General features: G+C 36.9%; 1 protein-coding gene across 1 annotated transcript in view; it reads left to right on the top strand.

Annotated features, from left to right (window-relative positions):
- Positions 1-17,057, top strand: part of ZFAND3 (zinc finger AN1-type containing 3) — a 343,937-nt gene that overhangs the window by 106,384 nt on the left and 220,496 nt on the right. Inside the window, exon 2 of the mRNA XM_081247541.1 lies at positions 13,627-13,667. Coding sequence (XP_081103667.1) covers positions 13,627-13,667 — 41 coding nt within the window. The remainder of the gene's footprint in view (positions 1-13,626; positions 13,668-17,057) is intronic.

The following is a 17,057-nucleotide window of genomic DNA, read 5'->3' on the forward strand; positions in this document are numbered from 1 at the left end:
TTGTTTTCTTCAGATAAATACTTCAGAAATGAAATTGCTGGATCCTATGGTAGATCAATTTTTAATTTTATGAGGAACCTCCATACTGTTTTCCATAGTGGCTGCACCAATTTATATTCCCACCAACAGTGTACAAGGGTTCCTGTTTCTCCACATTCTCACAAATACTTGTTATTTGTTGTCTCTGTGATAGTAACCATTCTAACAAGTATAAGGTAGCAACTCATTGTGGTTTTGATTTACATTTCCTTGCTGATTAGCTGTGTGGAGCATTTTTTCATGTACCTGTTTATGTCTTCCTTGGATAAATCTCTGTTCAGATCTTTTGCCCATTTAAAAACCAGATTTTAAAATAATATGAGATGTATGAGCTGTTTATATATCCCACTTGTTTATTTTTGCTTTTGTTGCATTTGATGTCAGACTCCAAAAAATTATTGCCAAGACCTATGTCAAGGAGCTTACCACCTATGTTTTCTTCTAGGAATTTCATGGTTTCAGAATTTCCATGTAAGTCTTTAGTGATATATCCACTTTGCCCACTTCATTGAGAATTTTTATCATAAATGGATGCTGAATTTTGTCAAATGCTTTTTCTGCATCTACTGAGATGATATGATTTTTATCCTTCATTTTTTAAATATGGTGTATTACATTGATTTGCACATGTTGAACCATCCTTGCATCCCAGAATAAATCCCACTTGATCATCATGTATGATCCTTTTAATGTATTGTTGAATTTGGTTTGCTCTTATTTTGTTGAGAATTTTTGCATCTAGGTTCATCAGGGACATTGGCGTGTAATTTTTTTAAAAAATAAGTTGATTTATTTGTTTTTATTTTTGGCTGTGTTGGGTTTTTGTTGCTGTGCGTGAGCTTTCTCTAGTTGCGGCGAGCGGGGGCTACTCTTCGTTGCGTGCATGGGTTTCTCATTGCAGTGGCTTCTCTTGTTGTGGAGCATGGGCTCTAGGTGCACGGGCTTCAGTAGTTGTGGCATGCGGGCTCTAGAGCACAGGCTCAATAGTTGTGGCGCACGGGCTTAGCTACTCAGTGGCATGTGGGATCTTCCTTTGCGACCCGCCCCCCCCACCACCTTTTTTTCCCCTGGCTGCGCTGCACGGCCGCGGGATCCTAGTTCCCCGACCAGGAACCTGGGCCCTTGGCAGGTCCCAACCACTGGTCCGCCAGAGAATTCCCTCCTTTGCCCATTTTTAAATTGGGTTATTTGTCTTTGTGTTGTTGAAAGCAGAGTCTTTTGATTATAAAATTAATTTATATACCATCATTTGGATAGAGACCTTATTTGGAAATATAACAATAAGGGGTTGACGTTCTTTTAAAGTAACATTTTTATTGCATGTTTTATTTTTCATCTATATTTTTAGATAAACGTAACTCCCTTCAATTATATAGCTCAGCCTGATGTCTTGCTCCCTGCGTCCAGTCTATACTAGCAGATAACCAAATTGATTCCTTTCCCAATTATTATTGTTTTACCTTGATTTTTAAAAAATATTTATTTATTTATTTTGGCTGTGTCTGGTCTTAGTTGCTGTGTGAGGGCTCTTTTTTTTTTTTTTTTTTTTTTGCTGTACGCGGGCCTCTCACTGTTGTGGCCTCTCCCGTTGTGGAGTGCAGGCTCAGTGGCCATGGCTCACGGGCTCAGCCGCTCTGCGGCATGTGGGATCTTCCCAGAACGGGGCACAAACCCGTGTCCCCTGCATCGGCAGGCGAACTCTCAACCACTGCGCCACCAGGGAAGCCCCTGTGTGAGGGCTCTTCGTTGTGGCACGCGGGCTTCTCTCTAGTCGTGTGCAGGCTCCAGAGTGCGTGGGCTCGGTAGTTGTGGCGTGCAGCCTTAGTTGTCCACAGTATGTGGGATCTTAGTTTCCTGACCAGGGATTGAACCTGCATTCCCTGAATTGGAAGGCGGATTTTTAACCACTGGACCACCAAAGAAGTCCCTGATTTTTTTTTTTTGATTGAATGTTTCTTTCCTTACTTTTTGTTAACAATTTTATTGAGGTATAATTTATCTACCATAAGATTCACCCATTGTAATTGTACAGTTTGATGATTTTTAGTAAGTTCACAGTGTTCTACTACCATTACCACATACAATTTTAGAACATTTCCATCACCCTGAAAAGTTTCCTCAGGGCTATTGGTGGTAAATTTCTTTGCCCACTTCCAGGCAACTCATCTGTCTTCTGTTTTTGTAGATTTGCCTTTACTTAATGTTTCACATAAATGGCATCATAATATATAGAACGCTAGCTTCTTTCACTGAGATGAGTATTTTCAAGGTTCATCTGTGTTATAGCATGTATCCATAGGGTGTTCCTTTTTATTACTGAATAGTAGTCCATTCTGTGGATAATACCACATTTCATTTATCTGTTCATTAGTTGATGGGCATTTGGCTTGCTTCTAGTCTTTGGCTGTTATGAATAACAAACATTCATGTATGAATCTTTGTGTAGACATCCTCCTTCAACTTTTTTATTTTGAAAAATTTCAACCCCACAGAAAGGTTGAGATAAGTAGTATACTGAATGTCCATATACTCTTCATCTAGATTCACTGTTAACACTTGCTACACATGCTTTACCTCTTTCTATAAATATACCTTTTCAGAACCATTTGCAGATACCATGACAGTTTGCCTCTTAAATATTTCAACATGAATCTTATAAGAATGAGGACACACATTTTCATACATAACCACAGTATCATTATCATATTAAAAAAATTAGCAAGAATTTTGTATCAGCTATTTTATATACATATTAAAATTTCCCTAGTTGTTCCAAAAATGTCTTCTAGAGCTTTTTTACCCCTTTTTTCTAATCCAGGATCCAAAAGTGATTTTCTAGATTACATTCGGTTGTTGTTTTTCTTAGTCTCTTGTAATCTAGAATAGTTCCTCTTCCTCTCTGTTTTTCATGTCAGTGAGGTTTAGAAAAATACAGGCCAGTTATCCCACCTTTTAGTTTTGTCTCATTGCTGTCTTATGATTTGGTTTGTTTTTGATTTTATATATTTATTTATTTATTTTTGTTTATTTATTTATTTATGGCTGCATTTAATTTAAAACGTGTGTGTGTGTGTGTTGGGTGGTAGGCTGAAACCTTTTCTTTGCATATCTGTCAACTGATTTGAGAGCCATACACTTTTTCTAGCGTTCACCATGCAAATAATACATCATCTGCAATAGTGTAGCATATGCCTTCTGGAACTGGCCTTCTGGGCTGGGACCATCACTCTACTTCTTACTAGCATGTGAACTTAGGCAAGTTACTTAACTTTTCTGTGCCTCAGTTTTCTCGTGTGAAAAACGCTGACGATAAAAACAATGTGTTAGTAATTGTAAAACATATACTAGCGTGAAATGGTTAACTCATTTAAAATATCTTGCTGGTGACTGGCACCTGAATGCCCAAATAAATGTTTGCTAGTTAATTGACATCCAGTTTTGGTCTCATTAATGGGGTAAGAATCTAAAGACATTTATGAAGCAATTTGAGGGCACTCTTTAGATTTTTATGATTTGTTCCTTAGTCTTTAAGTTGTCTTGCTCATGCCTAATCTGGCAGCATCGTTATTTTTTAAAAAATAGCAACCTGTCTTTTAATCAAGTCAAAGTATTCAACATAGATTTCATAGAAATAATGCTTTCTTGTTGCACTTACTCGTTTAGATAGTAACTAAACTATGTGATCACAGCCATAAGTAAAAATAGGTGTAATCGTAAGGCATAGACAGATTTTGGGGAAAAAATAATTGGTTCTGCAGAAACATTCAGCTCAAATGACAGGGGTGTATATAAACCTCTATACTGGATAACAGCTCTGCTGGCTGAGAGAGCATTTGGCACACTAACATTGGGCATGTTAGTCTGTTTTATGGAGGGTCTTAAGAGCACAGGTTAATATAGCCAGTTGAGTGGAGTCTTGTCAAGAAAACTGCTGTATTCTTTGAAGAAGATGCTGCTGCTGCAGACTCACCATCTTAGGGCACCTACTGTAGGTTATTTCTTATGGGTCTGTTTTCTGCCAGATTACAGCCTTTCATCTTGGTTTTCTTGTGATGGTTTAGGTAGCATGTTTGTGAGAGGTGGCAAAGTTGTATGGCCAGGAAGATAGACCGACCCATGATTACTAAGTTCTTCTTAGAACAGTTCAGCCATGCCTCAGCACAGGTCCTCAGCATTGGGAGGGGAGCTGTGCACTCTTAAGTTGAATTCTGTCAGATGGGTCCTGAGCTTCTGATATTTCCAGCAGAGTCTTAGATGGTGAGTGGTACACAGAATACGCTCACTAAGTTTGTGAATGGCATCAAGTTGGGTGGGATAGGTGGCTCAACAGACAACTGGATTAAAATTCAGAATATCTGATATTTTAGAAAAGTTGGTGAATATACATAATATGGCATTCAACAGGATTAAGACAAGATAATTTTCTTAAGGAAAATAAATAGCTGTGGAAATTCAGTATGGATGTAGGATTGGGTTTATACCAGTGGTAGTACAAAACAGTCCCAAGGTGATAAGAAAACTAGTTAATAAATAAGAGTCATGATGTCTTTGCATTTAAAACCATTGATAACAAGTCATATAATTCGAATGGCACTTAAAGAAATCATAGGGCCATTCCTTCACCATATTTAGTATTTGTCACAGTGTAAGCATTAAATGACGATCTCAGGAAAATGTTCCAGAGTGAGAAGACTGAAAAATTAGGAAATAGTCCCCATCAGAAGGTTTTAGTAGATATATAGCCTAGAAATAATGGAGATTTTAGTAATTCTCTTATTAGATTATATATGATTGTATTATTGTGTCATCATAGATTCATAGAATGTCAGAGGTCACTGGTTTAAGAAACTCATTTTGTTTTAATGGATGAGAAAACACAAACCTGAGGTCACACATTCAAGACAGGCCCTTTCCTCTCAGGTTCTTACCACTTATCCCTGTGGCAGCCTGTGTTTTTATTCTGATGACAAGATTATTAAGGCATTTACAATAGTAGGAAGGTTATAAAGTAAGACATTAGGTATTAATGTTTTTGAGGTTTGGGAGGCAGTGAAACGTGACACACAAAGAAGCAGTGGAATCTCTTGTGGTCATAGAACAGGGATACTTTATCTTATTGAGGCAGAGACAGAAAAGATATACCCTTTAGTTTCCTTCTAGCTCTTTCTCTTTTTCTGCTGGGGGTTATAACTGCTCAGGTTGATTACATGGAGAATTTTCTTTTGCAGACTTTAGGCAATCTTGTATTTTGTGGTGAATGACTAAAATAGTCAGGAAATGGAAATTTTAAACTTTGAACTTTCTTCCTTTTCACTGAGCATTGGACTGGGAATAAGGAGAGCAGTTTCTCTTCTGCTGTCACCTTTCATCCATTTCTCATCTAGATTCATGGTAGGTGTGATCCCAACCCTTTCACCTACCCCCCCCCCCGCCGCCTTAAGAATATCCTGGTAGACCGATGTAATATATGAAATGTTTAGAATTTGAACAAAATGAAAGGTGCTATTGAAGTACAGAAGACATTTTTTTGATGTCAGTGACAGTAACTGCACATTAAAAATTTTTTGTGTTTGTATATTGCTGGATATTACTTTCTCTTCCTCCATATTTAGTGGATACTCTTTTGGTACCTGAGTCTTAACTGAATGACATGAACTGAAATGTTACATCTTGTAGATGTCTTTTTACCTGGATGTTTTCCAGCTGTTAGAAGCACCTTATGCTTTTCTTTCTTAGCTGTACAGTACCTGTGTTAGCCTGTTTAACCTTGCAGCTTGAACCCTTGTAACTATCATCTCCCAGGTTTATGTCTCATTTTCTGGCAAAGAAAGATCTAATAATAATGTGTTAGGTTTACTTTTCATCTTTTATTAAAATTATCCTGTGTTTGATCTGATTTTCCTTAAATATGGATAAGTGAATGCCTCTGTTTGCAAGCCTAAATTGTCTTAATAATAAGAGTAGATAAATACACACTTCACCAGGATGCAGCAGAAATATTTGTCACTTGCGTAGGACAGGTACATATATAATTCTTCAGTAGTTTTTATGTAATGATGGTTGCAAAGATGATGGAAAATGCAAGGCTCAGTATTTTTTCTTAGAAGAAGTGGTTCTTTTGTATAATTATTAACCCATTACGGAAGTTTCATAGCCAGTTAATTATTTTGATCACTATTCAGGTGAAAACACTCTGACTTCCATAAATGTAGTGTCTCCTAACCCTCACCTATTTGCAGCAGCACCATGGCTAGCCAGGAGAAAAATAAGGACAGGGAATACCTCACTGTTCTCTCTCTCTTAAATTTTCTGTTCTCAGTTAAATTCTCAGTTATTTGTTTCTATACCAAATGGTTGGGAAATCTTCTGTGTATTGTTTTCAGAGCAACACAAAGAATTCCTTTTGTAATGAACCAGTATATAGTACCTAATGTGGTGTAGAATTTTAAAAATTGTTTTTTGTACCAATAATAACTTTATTGAGCTATAATTTATATACAGTAAAATTCACAATCTTATGTGTATAATATAGTGAATTTCGACAAATATATACACTTATGTAGTCATCACCAGATCAAGATACAGAGCATTTGCATCACTCCAGAAAGTACACTCCTTTGATGTACAGTTCTAAAAAACTTCTAATAAAATGGATAGGAATAGGGCTTCCCTGGTGGTGCAGTGGTTGAGAGTCCGCCTGCCGATGCAGGGGACGCGGGCTCGTGCCCCGGTCCGGGAAGATCCCACATGCCGCGGAGCGGCTGGGCCAGTGAGCCATGGCCGCTGAGCCTGCGCGTCCGGAGCCTGTGCTCCGCAATGGGAGAGGCCACAACGGTGAGAGGCCCGCGTACCGCAAAAGGAAAAAAAAATAAAGGATAGGAATAACTTAAGGGAGAAGTTTAATAATCAACAAGGGAGAAGTTTAATAATCAACTCGTATGCAGTTTCTTTAAGTAACTGGACAGCAGTGAGCTTAGTCTTCTTTTTTCCGCTGCTGTTTTCTCTACTACAAAAGTGAATTCTGCTGATACAGGGTTTGAATTTCCTAAAATATTACGTATATTTGAAAGTGAAGAGATCCAGATATAAGGCATTTCTCCATCTTCTCAATAAGAAAAAGAAGTGTTTTGGTCAACATAAATATAGAAAATTTTAGGGGTGTAGACGAAATAATTAAAATGTTAAATAGTTAATTATAATAATTGCATATATATATTTAAAAAATCTTTTCTTTAACTTTTTCATTTTGAGATAATTTAGATTTACATGCAATTGTAAAAAAAGAATAAAACAGAGAGATCTCCTATATTCTTCTCTCAGTTTACCCCAGTAGTAATTGCACATGCATATTTAAGAATAGGTTATACTATCAAATTCCATGTATTTGAATTTATTCCTAATACACATTTAAAAATATTACTTTCCCACAGTCATTTTATGAAACATTTATTTGAATGCTCCACATCTTCACAGCCATGATTTAACATTTAATAAATATTTATTTAATATAAATATTTAAATATATAATATAAATACATACATATATATAAATTAAAATATAAATATTTTAATATAAATAAATAACTTTAATATTTATTTACTGAAACCACCTTTAAAGATATTGGCCCAGTTTTTCAGTTATTTACTTCCTTACAAGTTATTTGAGATATAGAGCATTTTAAAAATCTGTAAATGTTGCTCTCTGTAAGTTTTATCTGAAGCCACAGAATTCATTCATATAACATTAGGAGGATTGCCATCATTTTGATGTTATTTGTGATCTTCCTAACTTTCCAAGGTTTTTTTTTTATTGCATTTCTTTCTAAATGATCTTCAGCGGCCTTTTTCAGGTGGCAGCTACCTCTTGTAATTGTGACATCACACTCCAGGAATAAGTATTTAATCTGTGTTTAAATCTGTATTTTACTCCCTTTTGAAACTTGTTTGGTGTAATAACTTTGACAAAGCATCCAGCACTAGTGTTGTGTGATGTTTTTTCCAGACTTCAGTGTTTATGCCCAGAGATGAGAACTTCCTTCCCTGTCTTGCCCCTTTCACAGACTCTGACTGGATGGACGTCCCTGGGAGTTTGATTCCATTGGTAGGGTCTTACTCTTTTGGAATCCCAAATGCCATTCCCCTGGGTATGACTGCTCGCTTGGAGTTTTCACTTCAAGGTTTTTGGGAAGCTTTTTCTTTTTTTTCTTTCTCCCCTGTTTGTACTTAATATAAAATTATTGGTGCCTACTTCAAAAGTAAGGATTTAATTGTAAAGCAATTCCTGCTTCTTGAAGGATAACTTTAGGGAAGAAAACCTTTCCTTATGTTTGGGCATATATGGTAAGACAGCTGCAGCCACTGTATACAGTATGTGTTTAGAATCGATAGGGTCATTAAGTTTCTCTTACGTGGAAAAATTATTTGCCATTTTTATTCAGTTCATTGTATTTTTTTCCCCTGCATTTCTCCAAAATATTTATGTTTTAATGTTTCTTCTTCTTTTTATCAGTTTATTGATGGCCATGCCTCATCTTGTTTTAATTGTTGGGTAGTGCTGGGCTAACCTTTTAGTAATGTGTACAGGGCCACAGATGATAATGTGACTTGTTTTACATCTGTATATCTTTTTAGTGCAGGGACTTAAAACACAGAAAACCAGAGGTGTATGCTATGTCCTTCCTGTCCTTGAATTTGAGTATAAAATGTTAAGACATGGTTCATTACAGTACCCTACCTGGAATCTAAATTATTACAGTGAAATTAGCTTTTAAAGTAGCATGACCCATATTGCTTACATTCTAGCAACTAATCCCCCTTAATAACAACTCTATCTTTTCCTTTGTAATATTCCCTTAAAAAGAAAACTTTGCAGATATTGTCTGAATGATTTAGAATGATGTATAACAATTCAGACAGGCTGGATGCACTGTTGAAAGCCTCCTTTGTCATTGCCTGCTAGGATGTCATCTGTTTGAACTGGCCTTTTTCTTTGCCTGGGGTGAGCAAAGAGTGATGATTTAGTAGAGTTGTTTGCTGCTTTCTAGCTGTTGTAGGAAGTTAAGACTTTCTGGCTTAACGTGTATGAGGTGGCACGTGGATTGTTACTAGTCTTTAATCATCTAATCTTACTTCTAAGGTGACTGGAATGGTTTTTAGAGTGGAGGAGGCATTGTTCGTTTATTCCTTCTCTTCCTTTGCATGTATACGCACATCCCTGCCCAGCTCCCCTCTCCTTCCTCTGGATTATTGAAGGAGATTGAATTAGAAAATGTGACTCGTTGGTTTTTACAGATTGGTTTTCTTCATTAAGAAGGAAATCCCTGTGTAGTCTAGGTTTTTAAAAATGTTATGATCCATGTCTTACCTAGAGAAATTTAGGGTGGAATGGCTGGAATGGCTTGGCATAGTTATGTAATGGTACTTTTGTTTTTCCTTTTGACGCCTCTTTATTTTTTTGTGTGCCTCAGTTTCTTCCTCACTGATATGGTGACAGGGTTGTTTTCTATTTTCATATTTGTATTAAAATATTTTGGGCGGGGGGGACCTGGCATATATGCATTTTTCTGAGTGGTGAGAGTAGTGTTGTATGAATGTCAAGAAAATGCTGTAAATAAAATGTTTTTAGAATTCTCAGAAATTAGGAATGTTCTTTTAATTCCTTGAGACAGACTAGCTGGAAGATTAATTTATTTTTCATTTAAAAAATTAATATCCTTCAGAATTAGAATTTTTTTTAATTTCAGAAGAACACACATGATTAAAGTAGGATAACCATTTCTCCGATTAAACAAAGATTTGAAATTAACTATTTACTTAATGTTGGTGGGAGTGTATTGAAAAAAGTATTTTCAGATGCTTTTCATGAGAGTGTAAATTGGTAGAACTCATCTGGGAAGTAATTTGGCAGTATTTACCAAATCATACTTTTTCATCTCAGTAATTCTCCTTTCCAGAGTCAGTTTTAAAGAAAGTTATCCAGCCAAAGGTCTATGACCAACGACTTTGTCGACTTGGTGTTTTGGATTTTGACTTGAGCAACTTGGAGGAAGCTGTTTGCTATTTATAAAGGTGGACAAAATGGGTCAGCGGGTTTTGGGGGAATATTGAATGTTCTAGTTTGAAATGTTGTGACTGAGCTGCATGTAAAGATGTCACATAGGCAGTTAGATGTATGAGTTTGGAGCAAGGTGAAGAGGTTTGGGAAGAAGGTAAACATTTGTGAGTCTTTAGTGTATAGATATAGTATTTAAAGCCATGGGACTGTGTGATATCACTAAGTTGGAAGTAGGGATAATGAGGACCCAAGTCCTGGGACCTCCAATTATAAGGCCTTGACAGTGGAGGAGCAGCCAGCAAAGGTGGCTAAGAGGGAGCTGTTATGTGGGAGGAAAATGGGGTGGAGGGTAGGGGTAGATTTGATCTGGGACCTGAATGACAAGGCAAAAGTAGAGAGTTTCAGGAAGGATGGATCTAGTTGAATGGTGCTGAGAGAGAGGGAGTAAGATGAGATCAGGGTCATAACCCTGTGTATCAGTTTTCTGGGGCTGCAAATTACCACAGATTTGATGGCTTAAAACAACAGAAATATATTCTCTTAAGTTTCTGGAGCCTAGAAGCCCCAAATCTGGCAGAACTGCCTTCCCTCCAGGGGGCTTTAGGGAAAAATCCGTTCCTTGCCTCTTTCTACTTCCAGTGGCTGCTCCAGTATTCCTGGGTTTGTGACCACATTCCTCCAGTCTCTGCCTCCATTTTCACATTGCCTTCTCTCTGTGTCTTTCCAAACTTTCTTTTCCTCTCACAAAAACACTTGTAATGCCATTTAGGGCCCACCTCAATAATACAGAGTAAGCTCAAAATCTTTAGCTTAATTTTTCTGCAAAGACCTTTTCCCCAAATAAGAGAAATTCTGGGAATTGCAAATTTCAGGAATTAGGATTTGATATTTTCGGGCAGCCATTATTCAACCTACTAAACCTTGGTTTTAGAAACATGGTAGCCATTGGATATCTCAATAAGAGCAATTTCTCTGGAGCATTGGAGACATAAGAGAATCATATCTACCTTTCATGCTTGCGGCCACATAGAGAACTCGGTAGTCTACCCCAAGACTGTGCAAGTTGATCACATTGCGTTTTTTGGTAGTTGTATGCCTGTGGTTAGCTTCACGTTTTACATGTTGAACATGAGAAAGGAGCAAAGTTCTCAGAAGCCTCTGCCATTTTTTTCACATTCAGTGTTGCTGACATATGTGATCCAAGTTGGCATTACCAGTAGCTATTACTTCTGTATCCAAAATCTGGTTCTTTCAGATTTTAGACGACATCTCTGTTTTGATTAATAATATCAATATCTGTATTATTTCTTTTGTAACCTGATTGATAACTGTGTTGCTGAAAAGTGCTTACTCAGAAAGTAGAATAGATGTTATCTAGGTAATATATAGGTATAGTGGGCATTTAAAATACATCAGCCATCTGAAGAGATATAATGGCAAGTCGAAAAAATTGCTATTGTATTTTGTCGTTTTTTCTTACCAGCTTTGTGGAACACAGATGTTATAACTGGCACACTTGGTGCTCAGCTGCCCTCAGTAATTCTCTGCAGGCTGTCCATGATTCCTGCTGGATCATGGGGAGCAGCGGAGGATAAACAAGTTACCTCTGGCTCTCTGTGGCACTGCATGGGCAAGAGATGGCGACCACATCAGGAAGAGGCCTTCCTCCCTGGGGTAGTTCTAGCAACAAAGGAATTCCTTCATTCCCAGTTCTTCCTTGAGTTGGAACTGAAATGACTGGCAGCCTTGGGTCGCTTCCCTGTGTATATATATGTGTATTTGGAGGGTCGGGCAGTAGTTGTGCTTCCTCCAGATTAAAGGCTTTACTTTTTCCAGGAGCTGCCTTGATTACCATAGATTAAATCTTGGTTGTGGGACCATTCTCCCAAACCACCAGAGTGTGTTCGTCTCAATTTCTGTATTGAGGCAGAGGCCCTAGTTTGGCATGGTGAAAAGAACACAGGCTTTGGAATTAGACCAGGTTCATCTACTTACTAGTTCCGTAACTTTGGCAAGTTATATACCCTCTTGGAGACTTAGTTTCCTCATTGGTAAAATGGGGTTGAAGGCATGTGCTATTATACTTACCACGTGGTAGGCTTGTAATAAATGTTAGATGCCACTGTTAATACATCTCTTTGTCTGTTTTTTTCATTTTTATTCATTTTGTTGATACTTAAATTTCCTTACTGCCTTTGATGTCTTTATATTAAGCAGAGTCCTAAAGAAAGATCCACCTGTTAACATAGCATCTCTTTTGGGAAAGAGAATTAGTGACCCCTTCCTGCCTCCTCTCCCACCCACCCTCCTCATTTTATCACCCTATGACAATTACTGACAGTTAGATCTTGGGTCCCAGTACATTGGAAGACAGTCATAGTCATCAGGGAATACTTCCCGAGGGAGGCTTTTATTAATTGTTAAATTTACTGTGGAGGGCAGAAGATTGTTGCCATATTCCATGTGTAGGAGTGGCTCTGGGAAGACTCAGATGTTGGGAGGGGAGTTGCTGAGGAATGAAGCTGTAGATAGGTCAGTTTACTCAAGAAAGAGTATTCTAGGAGGCTTTTGTAGTTAGGGTGGCCTTTGGAGTTAGCTCAGACCTTAGGTCAGATACCTCTGCAGTTAGTTCCCCAGCTGTGTGACCATGGGCAAGCTGCTCACCTGTTAAATGGGGATGACTGTATGTCCTTGATTTCGACGACCACTCAGTTTAATAACACCTTGAAAGGAGGTGGTGGAAACATTTCCTCATTAAATTATTCATCACTTGTAGCCAGTGGTATAATATTTCCTGGTTGTAGAAATGTTTATGTGATTTTTTTAAAAGGTGTATTTTAGAAACAAAGCAATCTGGTAATGCCCAGTCTCAGGGATGTTGGGAAGATTAATAAGATAATGTATGTTAAGTGCCCATCCAAGTTAGTACTCAGTGAATTGTAGTTATTATTAACAGATGAAAGGACATGAAAAATAATTTGATTGGGAACATCTGAAGAAAGAATTTTAAATGGCAGGGTCATGATATGACCAGGATCTGAAATTGGACTAGAATGAGGGGAAAGAGGACAAAAGGTCAAGTAATGTTATAGAGGTAATTGAGTGTGTAAATAAGGAGCAAGTTCTACCTCTTTACAGACAAAATTTTCCCTTTTTTAGTGATGAGTCTGTGGTATATGTTCTAATGTAAACAGAGGGAATGTGGCAATCATGTGGGATAAATTCACTCCTCTGTTATCTTCTGGGCATATTACAGTATTCCTGAACTTGCCCCATATAAGCTGCTAGTCACAAAAAACAAAGCATTGACTAACTCACAGATAACAAACAAAAAAAATCTTATTTTTGTTGTTTTGTTTTTGTTTTGTTGTGGGGGAGGGTGGCTGGCTGGTTAGGGACTTCTCATTAGTTTATTAGTTCAGTTGCCTGGCCAGGAAATTCTTTGCCTATGTTTCAAACATCTTTATGTTTTGATTAGAGTGATAACTGAATTTTTAGCTCTTCTTTCTTTTCTTTCTTTCTTTTTGCCCCAGGTCCAGCAAGACTATGAACCTCTGTTCCAAATGCTTTGCTGGTAAGTGCAGAAAAAGGGTTTTTAATTTATTTTAATTTTCTTCTTTTGGTTGTTTTTAAGACTGTCTAAATTATTTTAAGACTGTATACCCTTTTTTGGGTTTATGCATGGGGTTTTATTTGCTTGTGTGTGAAAGCAGTTTCTCGTCACTAAGTTGCTTCATATACTTGCTTAGGACTGTTGAAACAGTCTTCCCTGAGTGAAATGGAAATCTTGTGTGTACTTGTACCAAACAAACTTTCCTCAGTTTATAGTTGTTGGCATATAGTGGAATTGTAAACACTTGTGTTGTAGTAGGGTAAAATACATATGTTCATCTCTGATCTTGATTTGAATGATTAATGGTGAATGTTGCTTTTACCAATGAGAATACAAGAGAAAGAATATTTTCATGTTGGAGTCAGGAAGAGAATAATGCTGAATTAGGCTTTCTAATCCAATCCCTCAATGAAATCACCTTGGGTAAGTCACTTAATCTCTTTGGGCATTAGATTCATCATTTGTAACATGAAGGGCTTAGGCTTGATGTTTGCCAAGGGCCTTTTCCACCCCCTAAATGCTGATTGGTTGACTCCTTGAATTATGACTCCTTAATAAAGTTAAAACCTTCAGGTGTTTTTTTTTTTTTTTTTTAAAGAACTTCACATCTAATGATCTTATGTAAAATAACTAAGTCTTACTAATTGGGATATGTTTAAGTTTCATTGTTTATTACTTTTTATTACTTTATTGTTTTGCCTAAGACAAACCTGGACACAAGTTAAAGTGGTAAGGACAGATTTTAATCAGTAATATACCGCTGCAGTAGGGAAGAGGGGACTTGTGCAGAGGGAAATGGACATTTTAAAGGGAGAATGAAGGAGTAGGGGAGGGGCTGCTAGCTTGGCTCAGTATAATCAGGGGAGTAGAAAAATTACAAAGGATTGGTTATTGTAAATGAGACTGGCAGTGTCTGTTAGTTGACAGTTACTGAAGTTACGAAAGTTAGGATTTTATCCTCCTACAGAGATAGAGATAGAGATAGAGATTGAGACCCTGTTCTTCCTGATGATAACATTTAAAGGAATGGCTTTCATGTCCATGAGAAAGACACTCCTGAGTGATTGAGTTGTAGGAGATACACATATACATCTGAAAGGGACAGAGGAAGGGTTCACAATTTTAAACCGTTTAGTAAATGCTCTAAGATAGGGTAGTCAGGGGCCTATAGTCAGCTGTTTGTTGGAACAAATCTTAAATTCTTCTGGCAGTTTTGAGCTTTCTCAGACAGGCACTTTAAGAGGGACTAGGATCACCCTAGGGAAGGGGCCTTAAGCTGTTTGAAAACTGTGTTAGTCGGTTGCTTAAATCTGTTAATGTGGGGGGATATGAGTGTATGAAATCATTTGTGTTGGGAATCGGTAGTTTTTATAGGTAAAGGTTGAAGCCTGGTTGAGAAGAGGGCTCAGAGGAGCCTGGCTGGAATTTGGTCAAGGAGAGAATCTTTGTCAATTTTCATCTTCTGTTCATTGTGCTATTTGGACAAGGAAATGATCATAGTGTAAGCTTTAGACCTTTATATTTATGCCAAAACTAGGGGATAGGTTGGATGGAGTTGGGAGGGTTGGGGAAGCTGGCAGTATGTATCTGTTAAAGGTCTGGAATTTGTCAAATACTTTAGGTTTTTAAAAGAAAAAATACTGGTAAGTTTGGTTTTTATCCAGCTTTTAACAGAATCTCTGCCATGTTAAGTGAATGTATTGTGCTTTTCTTACTTTGCATATCTACCATTACAGATATGAAGAAATGCTTCCTCACTGATGAGAGTTTATATATATGTGTAGTAAAGATGAAGTAGCAATGAGAGAAAATGTATATTTTGTCTGTCTCCACGCGCATATCTACAATTACAGATATGAAGAAATGCTTCCTTACTGATGAGAGTTTATATGTATGAGTAGTAAAGATGAAGTAGCAATGAGAGAAAATGTATATTATGTGTCTGTCTCCATGTAGAACTAGTTCCCCCTGATAATTCAGTAAAGCGTGGCTGTGGGAGAAGCCAGGCACCTGTGAGTCAGGTGGCTCACATCAAATACTCAAAGAACTGTCTCATGTCCCTAAATAAATATAAAGTTTAAAAAAGTATCAGCGAAGATAGTTCAGCCATGGTCTTTGCATTTCTTTGGACTTGTTATAGTTTTAGTTTCTATGGTTATCATTATTTATTGTATCTCTGGTGGCCTGTGTCCATTGACTGTTTACACAGCTTAGTTATTTTTGCTTTTAAAAATATTAAGAGGATATTTTCAAGTGTGTAAAGAAAATACTCTCTCCTTTCTTCTTTATCTTTGCCCCCACACTCCTGATTTCCCCAACATCAGTTGAAAGGAATGACTTGTAAATAACGTCCTGCTTGCTGAAGCAGCATTTTGGGTGTTCTTTTTGAAATTCAAGAGAAAAAAGATCATTGAACTTTAAAGATACATTTGTGTATTTTGTTTCTCTATGAAGATAGGGAGAGTATAGAAATGCATTGTAGCAGAGGCATGTGAAAGATGTGAAAGACAACATGAAGATTACTTTGGCCAAAGCCACTGTGATTTTAAATAGTCTTTTAAAGTGTATCATAAAGTGTACAATGTACTTTAAAAGGTGGAAAAATTACTTTAAAAATAGCTATTGTGTACCATTAGGTTAAAGAGATTTTTCAGGATTCCTTTTTAAAACTGTGGTGGAAAAGTGAGTTTGTTATAACTTGTTTACATGAAATTGAATGAAATGAGTAAAAACATGTTTAAAGTCTTGTCTAGTTTTGGCTTTTCTACCCCCTTTATAATATTCTACCTGTCATGCTATTCTGTTTTTCATTAAACATTTCATATTGTTTTTCGTATGACTTTACTAAAAGGATCAGTAAATATCTATATATCTATAATAGAAAGCAACAAAATTTCATGACATGGTACTAATAGTTATATTAGGGTGATATAAACACTTACTGGTCGAAACACTACTTTTTAATGCAGTTTTTCAAACTGGGGGTATTGTGATTCATTAGTGGGTAGAGAAATCAATTTAGTGGGTCATGATCCACAATTAAAAATTGATTACAATAGAAAACAGTCTGAATGCATCACAGATATTAAGGATAAGTATTGTGTGTAAAACTTTTGTTTGAGTTACACGTTATTTTCATTTATATATGTAATGGGTTGTGATGTAAATATATATTACTGTGGAGTATGGTTTAAAAAGTTTAAAACCACCAAATTGCAGAAATTCACTGGAAAGCCATTGAGTTACTTGAGATCTCATTTTCTTTGCAGAATAGGGCATATTTCCTTTCTGTCTTTAGGCAGGGTGTTAACCAACTGATTTCTTGTGATCTTTGTTCATTCTGAGCTATTG

This window comes from Mesoplodon bidens, assembly GCF_964165515.1.
Source record: "Mesoplodon bidens genome assembly, chromosome: 10".
Lineage (NCBI taxonomy): Eukaryota > Metazoa > Chordata > Mammalia > Artiodactyla > Ziphiidae > Mesoplodon > Mesoplodon bidens.